This window comes from Gouania willdenowi, chromosome 16 (assembly GCF_900634775.1).
Source record: "Gouania willdenowi chromosome 16, fGouWil2.1, whole genome shotgun sequence".
Classification (NCBI taxonomy): domain Eukaryota; kingdom Metazoa; phylum Chordata; class Actinopteri; order Blenniiformes; family Gobiesocidae; genus Gouania; species Gouania willdenowi.
The window spans coordinates 40,218,817-40,234,402 of NC_041059.1; the positions used below are offsets into that span (position 1 = coordinate 40,218,817).

General features: G+C 39.0%; 1 protein-coding gene across 2 annotated transcripts in view; it reads left to right on the forward strand.

Annotated features, from left to right (window-relative positions):
- LOC114477793 (septin-7) overlaps positions 1 to 13,734 on the forward strand; it is a 32,983-nt gene extending 19,249 nt beyond the window's left edge. Inside the window, exons 6-12 of one of the 2 annotated variants that reach the window (XM_028470401.1) lie at positions 33 to 167; positions 5,859 to 5,976; positions 9,465 to 9,557; positions 9,661 to 9,757; positions 10,106 to 10,157; positions 12,340 to 12,468; positions 13,233 to 13,732. In XM_028470401.1, the coding sequence (XP_028326202.1) occupies positions 33 to 167; positions 5,859 to 5,976; positions 9,465 to 9,557; positions 9,661 to 9,757; positions 10,106 to 10,157; positions 12,340 to 12,468; positions 13,233 to 13,257 (649 nt within the window). In that variant the 3' untranslated portion in view covers positions 13,258 to 13,732. Of the gene's footprint in view, positions 1 to 32; positions 168 to 5,858; positions 5,977 to 9,464; positions 9,558 to 9,660; positions 9,758 to 10,105; positions 10,158 to 12,339; positions 12,469 to 13,232 lie in introns of both variants that reach the window. The other variant, XM_028470402.1, reaches the window with a different exon arrangement.
- Positions 13,735 to 15,586: the final 1,852 nt, after the last annotated feature.

Consider the following 15,586-nt stretch of genomic DNA (forward strand, 5'->3'; position numbering starts at 1 on the left):
TTTTTCACTATAGCTTCCCCTGTGTCTCTCAGCTGGCAGCCAATCATTGATCACATAGACAGCAAGTTTGAGGACTACCTGAACTCAGAGTCACGAGTTAACCGAAGACAGATGCCAGACAGTCGCATCCACTGCTGCTTGTACTTCATCGCTCCCTCAGGACACGGGTGAGGAACAGATCTATTCTGTATATGTCTGTAAGTAAGGACAAGAACAGATCTATTCTATACACTCCTGTAACTAAGGACAGGAACAGATCTAGTCTATATACTTCTGTAACTAAGGACATGAACAGATCTATTATATACGCTTCTGTAACTAAGGACAGGAACAGATCTATTCTATATACTTCTGTAACTAAGGACAGGAACAGATCTATTCTATATACGTCTGTAACTAAGGACATGAACAGATCTATTCTATATACTTCTGTAACTAAGGACAGGAACAGATCAACTGTAACAAAGGACAAGAAACATGTAGCAGCTAGCACCTCAATGCTAACCATGTAGCAGCTAGCACCTCAATGTTAACAATGTAGCAGCTAGCAATTCGATGCTAACATGTAGTAACTAGCACCTCAATGCTAAACACATAGCAGCTAGCACCTCAATGCTAAACACGTAGCAGCTAGCAGCTCAATGCTAAACACGTAGCAACTAGCACCTCAGTGCTAAACACGTAGCAGCTAGCACCTCAAAGCTAAACACGTAGCAGCTAGCACCTCAGTGCTAAACACGTAGCAGCTAGCACCTCAATGCTAAACACGTAGCAGCTAGCACCTCAATGCTAAACACGTAGCAGCTAACGTGTTCTCCCTCATTTTCCTGCTCAGCTGTTGGGCCGGGCTCGGGCTTCATTTTTCACTTTTTTTTAAACTCTGACATATTTTTTTTAATAAACACGTCTATATTGTTGTGGCATCATTTCTAAAGTCATTTCTGATAGTAGTGGGACAATATGTTGCGTTTTGTTCAGCGTTCACATTCACTGAATAATATTTGCTGTTTTGCTAAATTTGCTCATTGGCTCAGACAGGGTTCAGAACCAATAATAAATCCATGAGTGACAAATGAACAAAGTCAGTGATAAATGATTGTAGTGACAGTCGACCACTCTGTGGTAGAGGATGTGGGCGGGGCTAGAAGCGCTGCTACAGATAGCATTGTCTGACCCAACTTATCAACTGTTATGTAGAAAAACTATTTCAGACTAAATTCATCAGTTGCTCTGTTTATTTCATGATATTCACAAACGATTGAATAGCTGGAGTTCAAAGTTGAAACCCAATCAAAATGAACAGGGACATTTTTTAACAAAAAAATAAATAAATTGATAAAAGTTACAAATCACAAAAGTACAAGATCTTAATTGTCAGATTAGGTCTAATGCTGAAGGAGTTGAAACGTGCCACAATTCTGTGACAGAAGAAAAGAACAGAACAATAGTGAAGATGTACGAGGCATCCTCGCTATTGTTCTCTGTTTTTTCTTATAATATACACTGAACAAAAATGTAAATGCAACACTTATTTTTGCTCCCATTTTCCATGAGCTGAACTCACAGATCTAAAACATGTTCTATAAACACAAAAAACCTATTTATCTCATATCGTTACTAAATGTGTGTTAGTGAGCAGAGATAATCCATCCCCTCACAGGTGTGCCTCAGGGTGGCCTCAAGAAAAGATTCAGAACATGAATTCAGTGTTTTCCGTGTGTTTTTTTGTGCTGAGGGAGAATGAGAGGCTGTGTGTGTGTTTCTGTAAATATTCAGTGTAAACAATGAAGGAGCTTCTGTTTCTCTTCCTCTGTCTGTCTGTACAAGTCTGTGCTCTGTACGTACACACACACACACACACACACACACACACTCAGTTTATTGTTGGTTTAAACTTTTTCACCACATTTCCCTTCACTCCTTGTATGTATTTCAAATGATTAAAATTAGATGAAAATGAATAAACAAATGGAAAAAATAACACATATCTCTATAAACTAAAAAAGACAATTTCAATATATCTATATCTGAACCATTAACTGCAAAACAAAATAAATGGATGATACAAATAAATGCTCCAGTTGAGCTTTTAACTCTTTCAGTGCCAGCCATTTTCAGAATTTCTACCCCCTCAGTGCCAGCCGTTTTAGTGCATTTTGACCCACAGAATATTTTCTACTATGACTATCTGAAATCTAACACCAGATTCTGAAAGATCAAAGCCTCTACTTTCATCAGAAAAGACACATTTGTTTCTGGCTCGTTTCTCCCGTAATCAGCCATTGAATAGAGCAAGTTTTACACAAATTGACAGTTTCACAGCAAAAAGGTGAGAAAACAGCCTTTATCTAAAAAAAATAAATCTGTCAGTGACTTTGAAGCAATTTTTTTTTTTTTTGCTTTATTGAAAACTAACATTTGAACATTGGCACCAGTTGGTCACTACATCACATTACAGCTTAGATATTAATGAGGGACCTCTGCCAGTGTGTATTCTAGTAATCTCCGTGAAAAACGTAAATGACAAGTTTTCTCGTCAATGGCACTGAATGAGTTAACAATAATACACATACTTTTTAAATTGGACCGAGCATAATGTTGTTTCAGGTTTAGTTTCACCCCCCATCTGTATATAAACGTTTTTTAATGTTTACAGGTAGCTGCTTATTTTTTGCTTTATAAATTATCTGTGCATCTTCCATTCTATCACATCACCTAACCCCCCCCCCTCCACCACCCCCTGATTGCCCACCCCTCTCATGTCCACTTGTCGCGCCCCCCACCATGCGCTCTGTTGCTCCGCGTGCCTGGACACCTCTCCCCAGTGTGTGTTTGTCCCAGTGTCCGTAAACGCAGCACAGACCGTGTCTGTTCCCAGTGTTGGTGATGCAGCAGCGTGTGTTTGAGGACATGGCAGCGCGTGTAGTGTCCATGTCTGACCCTGATTCACAGGAAGACTCAGTGGACCAGGAAGTTTCCTCCTTTTGGATTTTCACTCGCACAGATGCGACCAGATGAAATTTTCACTCGCACACACTGAAAAAATAGTTGCATATGTGACCAATTTGGTTGCAGTATTGAGCCCTGGCTTACATTTATGAAAAGCTCATCTCAAGAGTATTTTATTTCATTGAATTGAAGCTGTATGATCTACCAGTAAAAAGACTGGTAGGGGTCAAAGTTCATGACATAAACAACAAAAAAACTTTAACTTGGCCACTGGTACCATTAAACAACATTTCCTTTCAATGTGTGACCTTGACCTTCACTCAAGGTCATATTTAAGGTCAAGAACTCCTCATTGCTCTCAGGACGACGAAACTCAGCCAAAACAAAAAAAAAAATACATTTTCCCTATAAATTGGCTATAAATTGAGATACAGTGCTCAGACTGGTACCATTGAACAACATTTCCTTTCAATGTGTTACCTTGACCTTTGCTCAAGATCATATTTAAGGTCAAGGTCAGTCTTTTTTTTTTTGCATTATTACTGTCAATTTAATTAGTAAAAACTACAAACTTGTCAGCAAATCCAGATACAGGTTGTCATTTTTTCAATTTTCAATTGCCAAATACTTTTTCACCTTGTGATTACAGGTCTTGCCAAGTTTATTTTATTTTTATTTAACTAGGCATGGATCTCATTGTTTCTTATCTCATCTCATATCATTTTTTTCCTTTCTTCTGTTTTTTGTTTTTGAAACTTGTCCTTTATTTTATCTTTTGTTGTCTAAACTACGCATATAGTTTCTCATCTTTTGAATCTGTTCTCATCTACTTCATATCATCTCATTGTATCTCATTGTCTTTTTTTTTTTTTCATTCTTATCTCATTGTAGCGTTTATTTTTTCTCAACTCAGTTTGTTGTGGGTCGTTGTGGGATTTATCCTTTCTCTGGTTTCTTTCTTCTTTTTAATCTGTTCTTATATGTTCAGATCTCATCATATTAAATCTGATCATGTCATTTTGGTTCTTATATTTTCTTGTCTCTTTTCTCATCATATGTCATTGTTTCTTATCTTGTCTAAACCTCATCTTATATCATGTCTTATCATTTTTCATCTCCTCTTTTTATCTCATTATAATGTTAATCTTTTCTCATCTTAACTCATTGTATGTCATTGTAGTGTTTCATATATTTATCATTCTTTTCTGATCTTTTTTATCTCATATGTTTTCTGTTATATTTTGTCCACTGTTTTCTCATCGTATCTCATCTTTCTGTATTGTGTGGTAGTTTTTGTTTTGTTTTTAATGTCAACTCTTCATATTTAATTTGACTGTTTTCTGTCTTATTTACTTTATTTTTATTTAAGCAGACAAGGGTAGAGTCAACTTTTCCTACTTCATCTAATCAAATCTCATTGTTTATCTCATCATTTCTGTGATATCTTGTGTTTACTCATCTGATCACATCTCATAGAGCAACTCCAGACCTAACCATAGATATAAAGTTTTCATTATATTTCTGTATTTTTTATACCCTTTCTGTCATAAAAAAAACAAAATATGCATTTTTTTTTAATATTGTGCAAAGTGGAACACTTTATATGAAGTTATTACAGTCTTGAGTAGATAAATAATTAATAGGAACATTAATACTTTTAGAGCGATGAGCATTTATTTGAAAAAAACTTACACTCTTTGAGCTTTGGTACCAAAATGATACCATTCATAAAAGTGTCTTCAAATTGTCAAATATTTTTCCAACTTTTTTCACATCAGATCTTTTCATCAACTTCAGACCGAACTGTAAATATGAAGTTATTCATTATGTTTTTGTACATTTTATATTTTTATGCCCTTTGAGTCATAAAAACCTATTTTTTTCAATGACAAAAACACAAAATGTGCATTTTTTTTTTTTCAAAAATAAGGTGAAAAATGAAATATTTGGTATGAAGTTCTTACAGACTTGAGTTAGTCAATAATTAATAGGAACATTGGATTTGAGGCATTATTACTATTAGAGCTCAAACCTGTTTTCCCTGTATTTTGAAGGTAGAGGCTTAGATTTATGAAGTATTTTTGGGAAAACCACTTTTATATGTCAGTATAAGTTATAATGGGAGTCAGTGGGACTAAATCGTCCTGAACTCAAAGACGGTCAGTAGATTTATTATCTCCTGTTCTATACATGTTGCACTAAAAGTGATGATGGAATTATGAACATAACAATAAAAGAGGCTTTAAACCAGGGTGCTGGACTCCAGTCCTCGAGGGCCTGATTCTTGAGACTTCTAGATGTGTCCCTGCTCCAACACACCTGAATCTACTGAATGGTTTGTTATCTGCTTCTGCAGATCTTAATGACAACACATTGGTTTCAACCAGGTGTGATGGAGCAGGAACACATATAAAAGTTTCAGGAATTCAGCCCTCGAGGACTGGAGTCCAGCACCCCTGGTTTAAACTTAGATATTGAGCATTTAAAACACTGAATAAGCAGAAGGAACACGTTTGGTCCCCAAAGGTTCCCCGAGGGTTCATCTGTTCTCATCCTTTCTTCTCGTATCTCATGGTATTGTATCTTTTCTCATCTTATCCCAGATCTTTTTCATACTGGCCAGACTAAAAGTGTAAGTAAATTCTTTGACTTGCGATCGTGTTTCTCAGGTTGAGAAAACCTCGGTACTTTATCATATCGTCTGTGTTTCCCAACAATCACATTCTAACAACAGTGAGAGTGAAATCTCACCCTGAGAGTCAATAAACCTGAGGTATTTACACTGCATTCAAACTGCCAACAGCAGCAGGGCTTTCTCCTGACTGTGTGGACATAACTAATGTGCTTCAGATTTGTCATTGTGCTTCAGTAGAAACCTGACTTACAGTCCTTCCATCCCGTCTGTGCAGACTGAAGCCTCTGGACATCGAGTTCATGAAGCGACTGCACGAGAAGGTCAACGTCATCCCGCTGATCGCCAAAGCCGACACTCTCACCCCAGAGGAATGCCAACAGTTCAAAAAGCAGGTCAGTGATTTCCACAGCTGACGTGACCAAACACATTTAATCACATAAATAAACACATCACAGCAGGGCCACAACCATGTGATTGTATCAACATTTAGAGGAATGACCAATCTGAGCATTAACACAAGAAACAACCAAAGAGTTGGTGTGTGTGTTTGTTTTTTTGTTCTTTTCATCTTTTTTTTGCTGTCATTTTGTGCTTTTAGGAGTAGTTTTTGTCATTTGTCTTTTTTTGTTCTGTGTTTTTGGTTATCTGTTTTTGTCATCTTATTTGGTTTTTGTCATTGCTTTGTACTTTTTTATTGTGTGTTTTTGGAGTCATTTTGTTGTCGTCTTGTCAAATAAGCTTAAAAATGGAAAGTTAAAAAATAACGTTACCAGGTACCCCCTAAAGATGCTCAGGTAACCCTAATTACGTATTACTGCTGTGAAGGTGATGTCATTTAATGAAGGCTGAACTGTGTGTTCAACATCTGTGTTTATCCACAAACTCAGCCGATCTAACACAAAGTGCTTTTTAGAAAGACTAAATACTAATATTAGTATTAGAGTATCTACTGCCCTCTAGTGTTTAAACTCGGACTGAGCAGCACTTGATTTATTCCTTTGGCTCAGTTTCAACTGCTGGCTCAGGGGCCACATGTGGCACTCGGTCTAAATTTGTGCAGCCCCCAAAGTAAACACATAAACACAAGAAACATGCAAAATACAGCAAAATAACTGAAATTATACAAAAGGACATTTCTTTCTTTCTCTTTTTTTGTTTCTCCTTTTATTTCTGTCTTTCTTCAGTAAAGATATATACAGTATAATGACTTAATAAATAAGTAAATAAATAATGGACCTTTTGCAAAACCCTACACACAGTCATTGTCCAATCATACGTCCGAGCAACCGTTACTATGTAAACAAGGTCTGACGTGCTTAGAGCAGGTACGAAGGTGAAGCGGTGTGCTCATGGCTTGTCCAGGTCGGATACCGGGTACAAGTCTCCCAATCTATATTAACAGGCTTTGTTAGCATTTAGCAGCATTAATAGCTGCTATCTTATTAGCCTTGGGTCAGCTGTAGGCTCAGCTAGCTATAGCTAATGTAACAGTTTGTTAGGCCAGGCTACCGCACTCAAAACACCCTCACTTTGTTCTTCTTCTTCTTCTGTTATTCGTGAACCGATCAGGCTGAAATTTGGTAGGTATAATCTATGGATGTGTACGCATCGATTCTCGGAGACAGATTTTTGATTTGGGGGCCCTAAAAAAAAAAGGTATGTGCTATTCGGCGCGGAGACGTTCTGCGGGCCCAGCTGTAGTTCATCCCAACTTGTTTTATTAAGATCCCCATTAGCTGTGGTAACGCTCTTATAGCTTAAGAAGGATGCAAACAATATAATATAAGAAAAGTTACCCAGCAGTTTAGGAGCATGAGTGGTCCGGTATGTTTTTGCTTTGATAGTTGTAATGTCCCCTTGGCTGTTTATTAGAATATGTTGAATATATCCCTCCACAGCATGTTGTAACATCTTTTGTCTGGATCTGGAGGATATCATGCAGATATTGTTCCAAAAAGACTCACTAACATGTCCAGGGAGACTTCTCCCAGCCATTACAGACGAGACCAACTCAGGAAGTTGAAGGACATCTCAAAATTAAATAAGGGGGCGGGGCTTTTGTGAAAGGTCCATTACACAATACAAACAAGAAAATGACAACAAATATAAACAAAATGACTCCAAAGAAACACAAAACAATGAAAATACACAAAATGACCCCAGAACAAAAATGCACAATAAACAACACAATGATAACAAATATACAAAAACAATAACTAGAATAATTTTTTAACTACAAAAATACAGAAATATAAACAAAAGTAAGAATTCATATAAATCACTCCAAAAGCCCACAAAAGAACCAAAGGTTAGCCGTACCCAAAACAACAAAATACATAAACTTTTCCTGTTAATGCTCAGATTGGTCTTTATTCTAATGCTGACGTGAATGTTGATCATGTGACCCTCAGAACAGATATAGTCACATGTTTGAGACCCCGCTGCCTGTGATGAATGATGTCCTCTGTCCTCCCCCTGATCGACAAGTTTTCTGTTTTAAAGTCTTCAGTCTCGTGACTTTTATAGATAAACTAGTACAGTGCCCATTAGAAGTCTGTGTTCATATAGTGGGAGGGGCTTAAGTAGAGTTGTTAATTATGTCCAAATGAGTATGTGTTTGAAGGTTGGACGTACAAAGAAATAGTGTGTGTGATTTATCTGGTTTAATTCTATGTGACATGAACATGATGAATGTGTTTGTTTTTTTTACTCATTTTTATATTTTTTTGTTTAATGCATTTTTCTGTAATGTATGATTCTGGAGTCATTTTGTGTATTTTTGTATCTTTTTGGTGTAGTTTTGTGCATTTCTGTTGTCATTTTGTGTATTTTTGTATCTTTTTGGTGTAGTTTTGTGCATTTCTGTTGTCATTTTGTGTATTTTTTGTATAAATATTTAGTTTTGTGTATTTTTGAGTCATTTTCATATTTTTGTTGTTTGGTGTATTTTTCTGTAATGTTTGTATTTTGGAGTCAGTTTGTATTACGGTTACGGTGCCGTGTGAGGCTCTCTCCATCTCCTCTATTTGTTCTCTCTCTCACACGCACAAGCATCAGTCGTGCGCATGCACATACTCCGTCACAGGTTGTTGAAATGCATGTGTAGAGGAAAAAAAACGGACCCGCAGGAACTATTTGAAACTTCCGGGAACTCTTCCTTTTTTTTTTGCAACTCTCTCTCTAAACGGCTTTGTGTGCATTCAGCATCTACATCCAAGGTGCACATTTGGTTACATAGCATGTGGTAAAAATATCAGCGTTTATAATCCCCTATTTGTGGAGAAATGTGCATTTTTTGCTGTTAGCTTTCAACACAGCCGCTGCCATTGCCCGCCAATAACTTCCGGGTCCTAAACAGCGAACTGTTTAACAAACATGAAAATAAACGTTTTGAAACATAATCACCAAATAAGGAACAGTCAAAGTATGTTTCCTCAAAAGAGAAGTCCACAGGAGCTTCCTCTTACCCACTTGTTTGCCTGGGTGCAGGTCTGGTGCTGCTCCAGGTCTTCAGCGAACAATCGGCTCTGGCCGCACACGCAACTCTAGCTCGCCACTGTGATTGGCTCTGGCACACACCAGAGCTGAGCTGTGCAGTGAAACAGATACAGATGGTGCGCTAGCGCCGTCTCACACTGAGGTCAAAAGCTGAATAGGATTCACTTCTGGATGAAATAAAAATTTTGAAATGACCAAATTACTCCAAAATAACGGATGCACAAGCTCGGGGTATTTGGAAGCTGTTGATAAAGTGTTAGGTCTATCAGGAGATATTCGCTCCACACACACACACAAACACACAGAACTTTCTTGCTTTTACAGGTAGATTATGTATTGATGATTATACGTTCTCAGAGCTTCTATTGATTGTTGTTTTCAGATAATGAGAGAAATTCAGGAACACAAAATCAAGATCTACGAGTTTCCAGACACGGATGATGAAGAGGAGAACAGGCTGGTGAAGAAGATCAAGGTGACTCCCTCATCATCATCATCATCATCATCATGCTGAACATTTGGAGAGGAACACACTGACTGTGTGTGTGTGTTTGTGTGTGTGTGTTTGTGTTTGTCAGGACAAGCTGCCTCTGGCCGTCGTCGGTAGCAACACCATCATTGAAGTGAACGGAAAGAGAGTGAGAGGGAGACAGTATCCATGGGGCGTGGCAGAAGGTGTGTCTAATGCATAAATTGACTGTTATTTTTCTCTTTCCTTCCTTCCTTTCTTTTTCTTTCTCCTTTTCTTTCTTTTCTTTCTTCTCCTTATTTCTCTTATTTCTTCCTCTTTTTCTTTCCTTCTCTTTTTATTTCTTTTTCTTTCCTTTATTTCTTTCTTACTCTCACACTTCTTCTCAGTGTGCAGATAAGTCTTTTATTCATACATTGTTTACCATAATGACCATTTATTTCATAAAAACCTGAATATTCCGACAAATGATGCCACAACATTCCTGCAAATACTTGTTTTTAAAGATCCCAGTCTTCTCACTGGGTTCACATGGTTTATTTTTTCTCTCCCAGTTGAAAACAGTGACCACTGTGACTTCACCATCCTGAGGGACATGCTCATCAGGTACACACGTTTATTTATCTGTTTATTTAAAAAGGAGGGAGTGGCTTATGGAACGCAGGGACTACCTATCATTTCCCACAATGCATTTGGATCACATGTCAAACCCCGTCTGCGTTTACTGCTAAATAGAATAAGGTTTTAAACATAGAATAATGTCGCTAAACATTAGCATGAAGCGTCCAAAGCAACCACACTTAAGATGGTCACCACTTCACCCACCGATAGAGCAGCACCCAGTTTTTACATTTTTCTGTTATTTTATACATTTTTCTGTCATTTTGTGTGTTTTTAGAAATGCTTTTGTGTATTTTTGTGGTCCTTTTTCTGTGTTTTTGTTGTCTTTGTGCATTTTTCTGTCATTTTTTGTTTTTAGAAAAAAAAATTGTGGTCTTTTTTTTATTTATTTTTTAGCATTTTTTTGTTATCTTGTGTATTTAGAAACACTTTTGTGTATAATTTAAACAACTGGGTGGTATATGAAAACCTGGGCATACATTTGAACTTATACTTAACACCATGTGTAAAGTTCAACCTAAACCTGCACGGCAGACTGCACATACATTTCAGCACTAATGCTAATATACATTTGTTCTTTGTAAACTAGAAAACCTGAGAACATTTAACTTGTGCTTAAAAAGAAATTAAAAGAAGACCGGGGTGGTGGTCCCTCTTTTTAAGAAGGGGGATCGGAGAGTGTGCTCCAACTACAGAGGGATCACGCTCCTCAGCCTCCACGATAAGGTCTACTCCAGGGTGCTGGAGAGGAGGATCCGGCCGATAGTCCAACCTCAGATTCAGGAGGAACAATGCGGGTTTCGTCCGGTCACGGCACACGGGACCAGCTCTATACCCTTCATCGGGCGCTCGAGGGTTTGTGGGAGTTGGCCCAACCAGTCCACATGTGCTTTGTGGATCTGGAGAAGGCGTTCGACTGTATCCCCCGTGGTGCTCTGTGGAGGATGCTCCGGGAGTATGGGGTCCGGAGCCCCTTGCTAAGGGCTCTATGACCACAGCAGGAGCCTGGTTCGCATTGCCGGCAGTAAGTCAGACCTGTTCCCAGTGCATGTTGGTCTCCACCAGTGCTGCCCTTTGTCACCGGTTCTGTTCATTACTTTAATGGACAGAATTTCTAGGTGCAGCCAGGGACCGGAGGGGGTCCGATTTGGGAGCCTCAGGATTTCATTTCAGCTGTTTGCAGATGATGTTGTTCTGTTGGCTTCATCAAATCAGGACCTTCAACGTGCATTGGGGCGGTTTGCAGCTGAGTGTGAAGCGGCCGGGATGAGAATCAGCACCTCCAAATCTGAGGCCATGGTTCTCCACCGGAAAAAGGTGACTTCCCCTCCCTGGGTCAGTGGAGAGTCCTTACCTCAAGTGGAGGAGTTCAAGTATCTCGGAGTCTTGTTCACTACGGAGGGTTGGATGGAGCGTGAGATTGATAGACAGATCGGTGCAGCGTCAGCAGTGATGCGGTCACTGTATCGAACTGTTGTGGTGAAGAGGGAGCTGAGTCGGGGGGCAAAGCTCTCAATTTACTGATCGATCTACGTTCCTACCCTCACCTATGGTCCTGAGATTTGGGTAATGACCAAAAGGACAAGATCTCGGATACAGACGGCCGAAATGAGTTTCCTTCGCAGGGTAGCTGAACGCACCCTTCCAGATAGGGTGAGAAGCGCAGTCACTCGGGAGGAGCTCGGAGTAGAGTCGCTGCTCCTTCACGTCAAGAGGAGCCAGTTGAGGTGACGAGCATCTGTTTGAGATGCCTCCTGGTCGCCTCCCTCGGGAGATGTTTCAGGCATGTCCTATTGGGAAGAGGCCTCGTGGAAGGCCCAGGACACGCTGGAGGGACTACTGGTGTCGCCTCGGGGTCCCCCCAGAACGGCTGGAGGAGGTGTGCGTGGATCGGGAGGTCTGGGCATCTCTGCTGAGACTGCTGCCTCCGCGACCCGGACCCGGATAAAGGGGAAGAAAATGGATGGATGGAAAAAAATCCATATTCGACGGGAGTGTATGGATAACGTACCGCAAGACAAAATAGAGATTTCTGTTGTCATTTAGTGCATTTACTTTTGGGGCCGCACAAAGTCTGACCGAGGGCTGCACGTGTCCCCTGAGCCGCCGTGAGTGTGCGTGTGCGTGTGTGTGTGTGTGTAAAGCTTTTGTGTGTTTGTTGTGTCAGGACTCACATGCAGGATCTGAAGGATGTGACCAACAACGTTCACTATGAGAACTACCGCAGCAGGAAACTAGCAGCGGTCACTTATAACGGAGTGGAAAACAACAGGGCTAAAGGACCGCTGTCCACCAAGTGAGTGCACAACACACACACAAAGGCACTGTGACCATCCCTACTCAAGCTGATAGACAAATAGTGTATATGATATATTTAATGTAATAAATAATACTGAATGAACATTGTCTAATAATAATATTACAATAATAATAACAAGAATATTTGCATTTCCTAAAGAAAATGATAGTGAGAATGCAGGTTGTGGGCCGCTTCGTCAAACACTGCATTAGCATTAGCAATAGCCTAGCAATAATATTAACTAAGCATTAACATAGCATTAGCTTAGCATAAGCATCAGCCCAACATTAGTATAGCATTAACATTGACCTAGCACTGGATTAGCATTAACACAACCTAGTTTTAGAGCTGAACATGGTTGAAATCAATTGAAAAAAGTTCAAAGTTGAATGTAAGATGTTGAAAAGTTATTTAGTGTTAGTTAGTAAAGTTATTTAAAGTTAGTAAATTTATTTAAAGTTAGTAAATTTATTTAAAGTTAGTTAAAGCATAGAATAAATATTAGAAATGATCTTGTTAAAATTGTTGAGTAAGTAGCAGAATAATGACTGTAATAAAGGTGACGAACATGATGAAATGTGTGGTAGTGATGGATGATTCTGTTTCACTCACTTTGCTTTTCATTGTCATGTTTTTAACAGCTAATGCTAATGCTAATGATGAGTGAAAAAATACGTTACTGATTGATGCAGTGAGGATGTGCACGGCCTCACCGCTGCATGCTGTGTGTGTGTGCGTGTGTATACGTGTGTGTTTTCTAGACTTGACACAGTTGAAGGAATGTAAGTGACTTTTCCACATTATCTCCACATGTTCACTCCTCTCTCCTGTCCTCTCACGGCTGCTCCTCCGCTCTCCGTCTTTCCCACCTTTGGATCTGATTGTGGGCGGGACCTTAATGTTTGTCAGATAGCGGTCACTGAAGCAGACGAGGAACATGTGATCTAACCCTCAGCCTGAGAACAAATCTCAGGGTTCTCACCAGAATTATTTCACAGCATAGGGGATCACGTGGCACGTGAACGAGCGTCACCGGCGTGGAACATTTTGAAATGTAGAACTTTCTGAGAGCTAAATTTAGTGAAGCTACAGTTGTTTGTTGAATTGGTGGCGGTGATGAATAACGTACTGTAGTTATATTTACTCATGCTTGGTATTTATATATTTATATGTTTATAAATCTCTCCACTGATAAATACTCACACACATTGTATAGACAAGAAATAACATTTTATTCAAAAAACTGATTCTAAGACGTGCTTTTCAAATTTAAATGAGGTATTATATGGGACCTGCAGTGTTATTGGAACACACACACACGGAGGAAGCACACACACACGCATGGAGGACGCACACACACACACGCTCGGAGGACACACGCGCGCGCGCAGGATGTACACACGCACGGAGGTTGCGCGCGCACACACATCGGATATTGGTCCGATATCAGCCAGAAAACGATAATGGGATTTTATCGGACTGTATCTAGAATCTCTGATATATATTATATTATGTTTATTCAGTTCTAGAATACTGTAGATATTATGTTGAAGGTTAAACATTATGTAACCAATAGGTTAATAATAAATGGTGAAGTTTTTCTCATCCCTACTGTTACTGACTTGTTTTCTGTTTGACTAATATCACTTTATCAAACATTCCACACAACAAAATCAGTCATAAAACTTTGTATGATTCATGTTTATATCGTATCAGCTCAATATCGGCCAGTACTCAAGGCTGCAATATCGGCATCGTATCGGAAGTGAAAAAGTTGTATCGGGACATCCGTAGTGAGTTATAAACATGAGGAGCAGCTTCATGTGCAGCTACACGGTACGTCTGGTTAAAGCACTGTTTATATTGGGCGGTGCACACAGGCAGCATCGAGGGCAGCTAAGTGGCTGCAAGGGTCCTCAGGTAAAGACGGGAACAACCGAACATTATGAAATAGATGGTGGGGCTGATGTATGTGTTTCTGGGTTATTCAGATTAAAAAAAGAGTTTAAATAATCCGTGAACACCTGAAAGTCCCTTTAGTGTGAAACAATTATTACAACGTATCGATTAAAAAAAACAGAAAATCCTTGTGTTGCTGAAAACTGAACGTAGCTCAGGTCATCAGGCTGATGGTTAGCACATATGTTAGCGTCATTGCTAATGGAGGCATAGATGCTCTGCTCACATGTTCCTCATGTGACCTGTCCTCTTTGTTCCCTGCAGGTGTTCCTGAGCTTCACTAATTTTTCACTAACGCTCCTCTTGCTCTGATTGGACGTTGGTCCGTTTCTGGCTGTGTGCGACGCGTTACCGTCTGAATGTTGGTGTGAGATGTTCAGTGTTTCCCTGAGGAGGAGAAAAGCTTTAGATTTAAGAGCTGCTGTGATTGGTCAGCTTACTTCCTGTTTAAACGGATCCATGTTTTAAAGCCAATCAGCTGATGTTGTTTCATATCTAACCATAAAATGATGTCACCAGTCTGTCTTTATTATTACTATTAATTAGGGTTGTAATCGCATAATTGTAATTTTAAAAACCTGTTGCTGTCGTAATCATAATTAAATACCGTAGTAATTGAGTTCAGATAATTGTCTTTGTAATTGTAATTGCTATGAAAGTGAACCATGTTTCAGTTCTATGTACAGATCTACACATACGTAGTTAATGATTATTAAACGATGATAGATATTAGTTTTTAGTGTATTTTACAGCTGATTTAGGACTCGCTATCATTAGAGATGCTAACAGAAAGCTAATGCAGAGGGAAGGTTAACTTTTATTAGGTTATTTATTTCAGGCTCAGTAATTGTGATTAATTGTTGTTGAAAACGTAATTGTAACTGAAATATGTAATTGGCCCCAACTCTATTAATATTATATTGTATTTGGCAATAGAAAATTGTAGGAGTTATTATTATTATTTTCTTCCACTACTTCTTTGTCCTGAACTCCTCCTAGACTATTAATGCAGCACTAATGATATGATAAATGTCATATCATAGGAACAATGTTAAGGATGTGCAGGCGACCTTTTTGGAGCCAAAATGTCAAGGTCAAGGTCGCGTCAAGTGTTAAAAACCAATTAATATTTTTGTGAATATTTATCGTACAAATT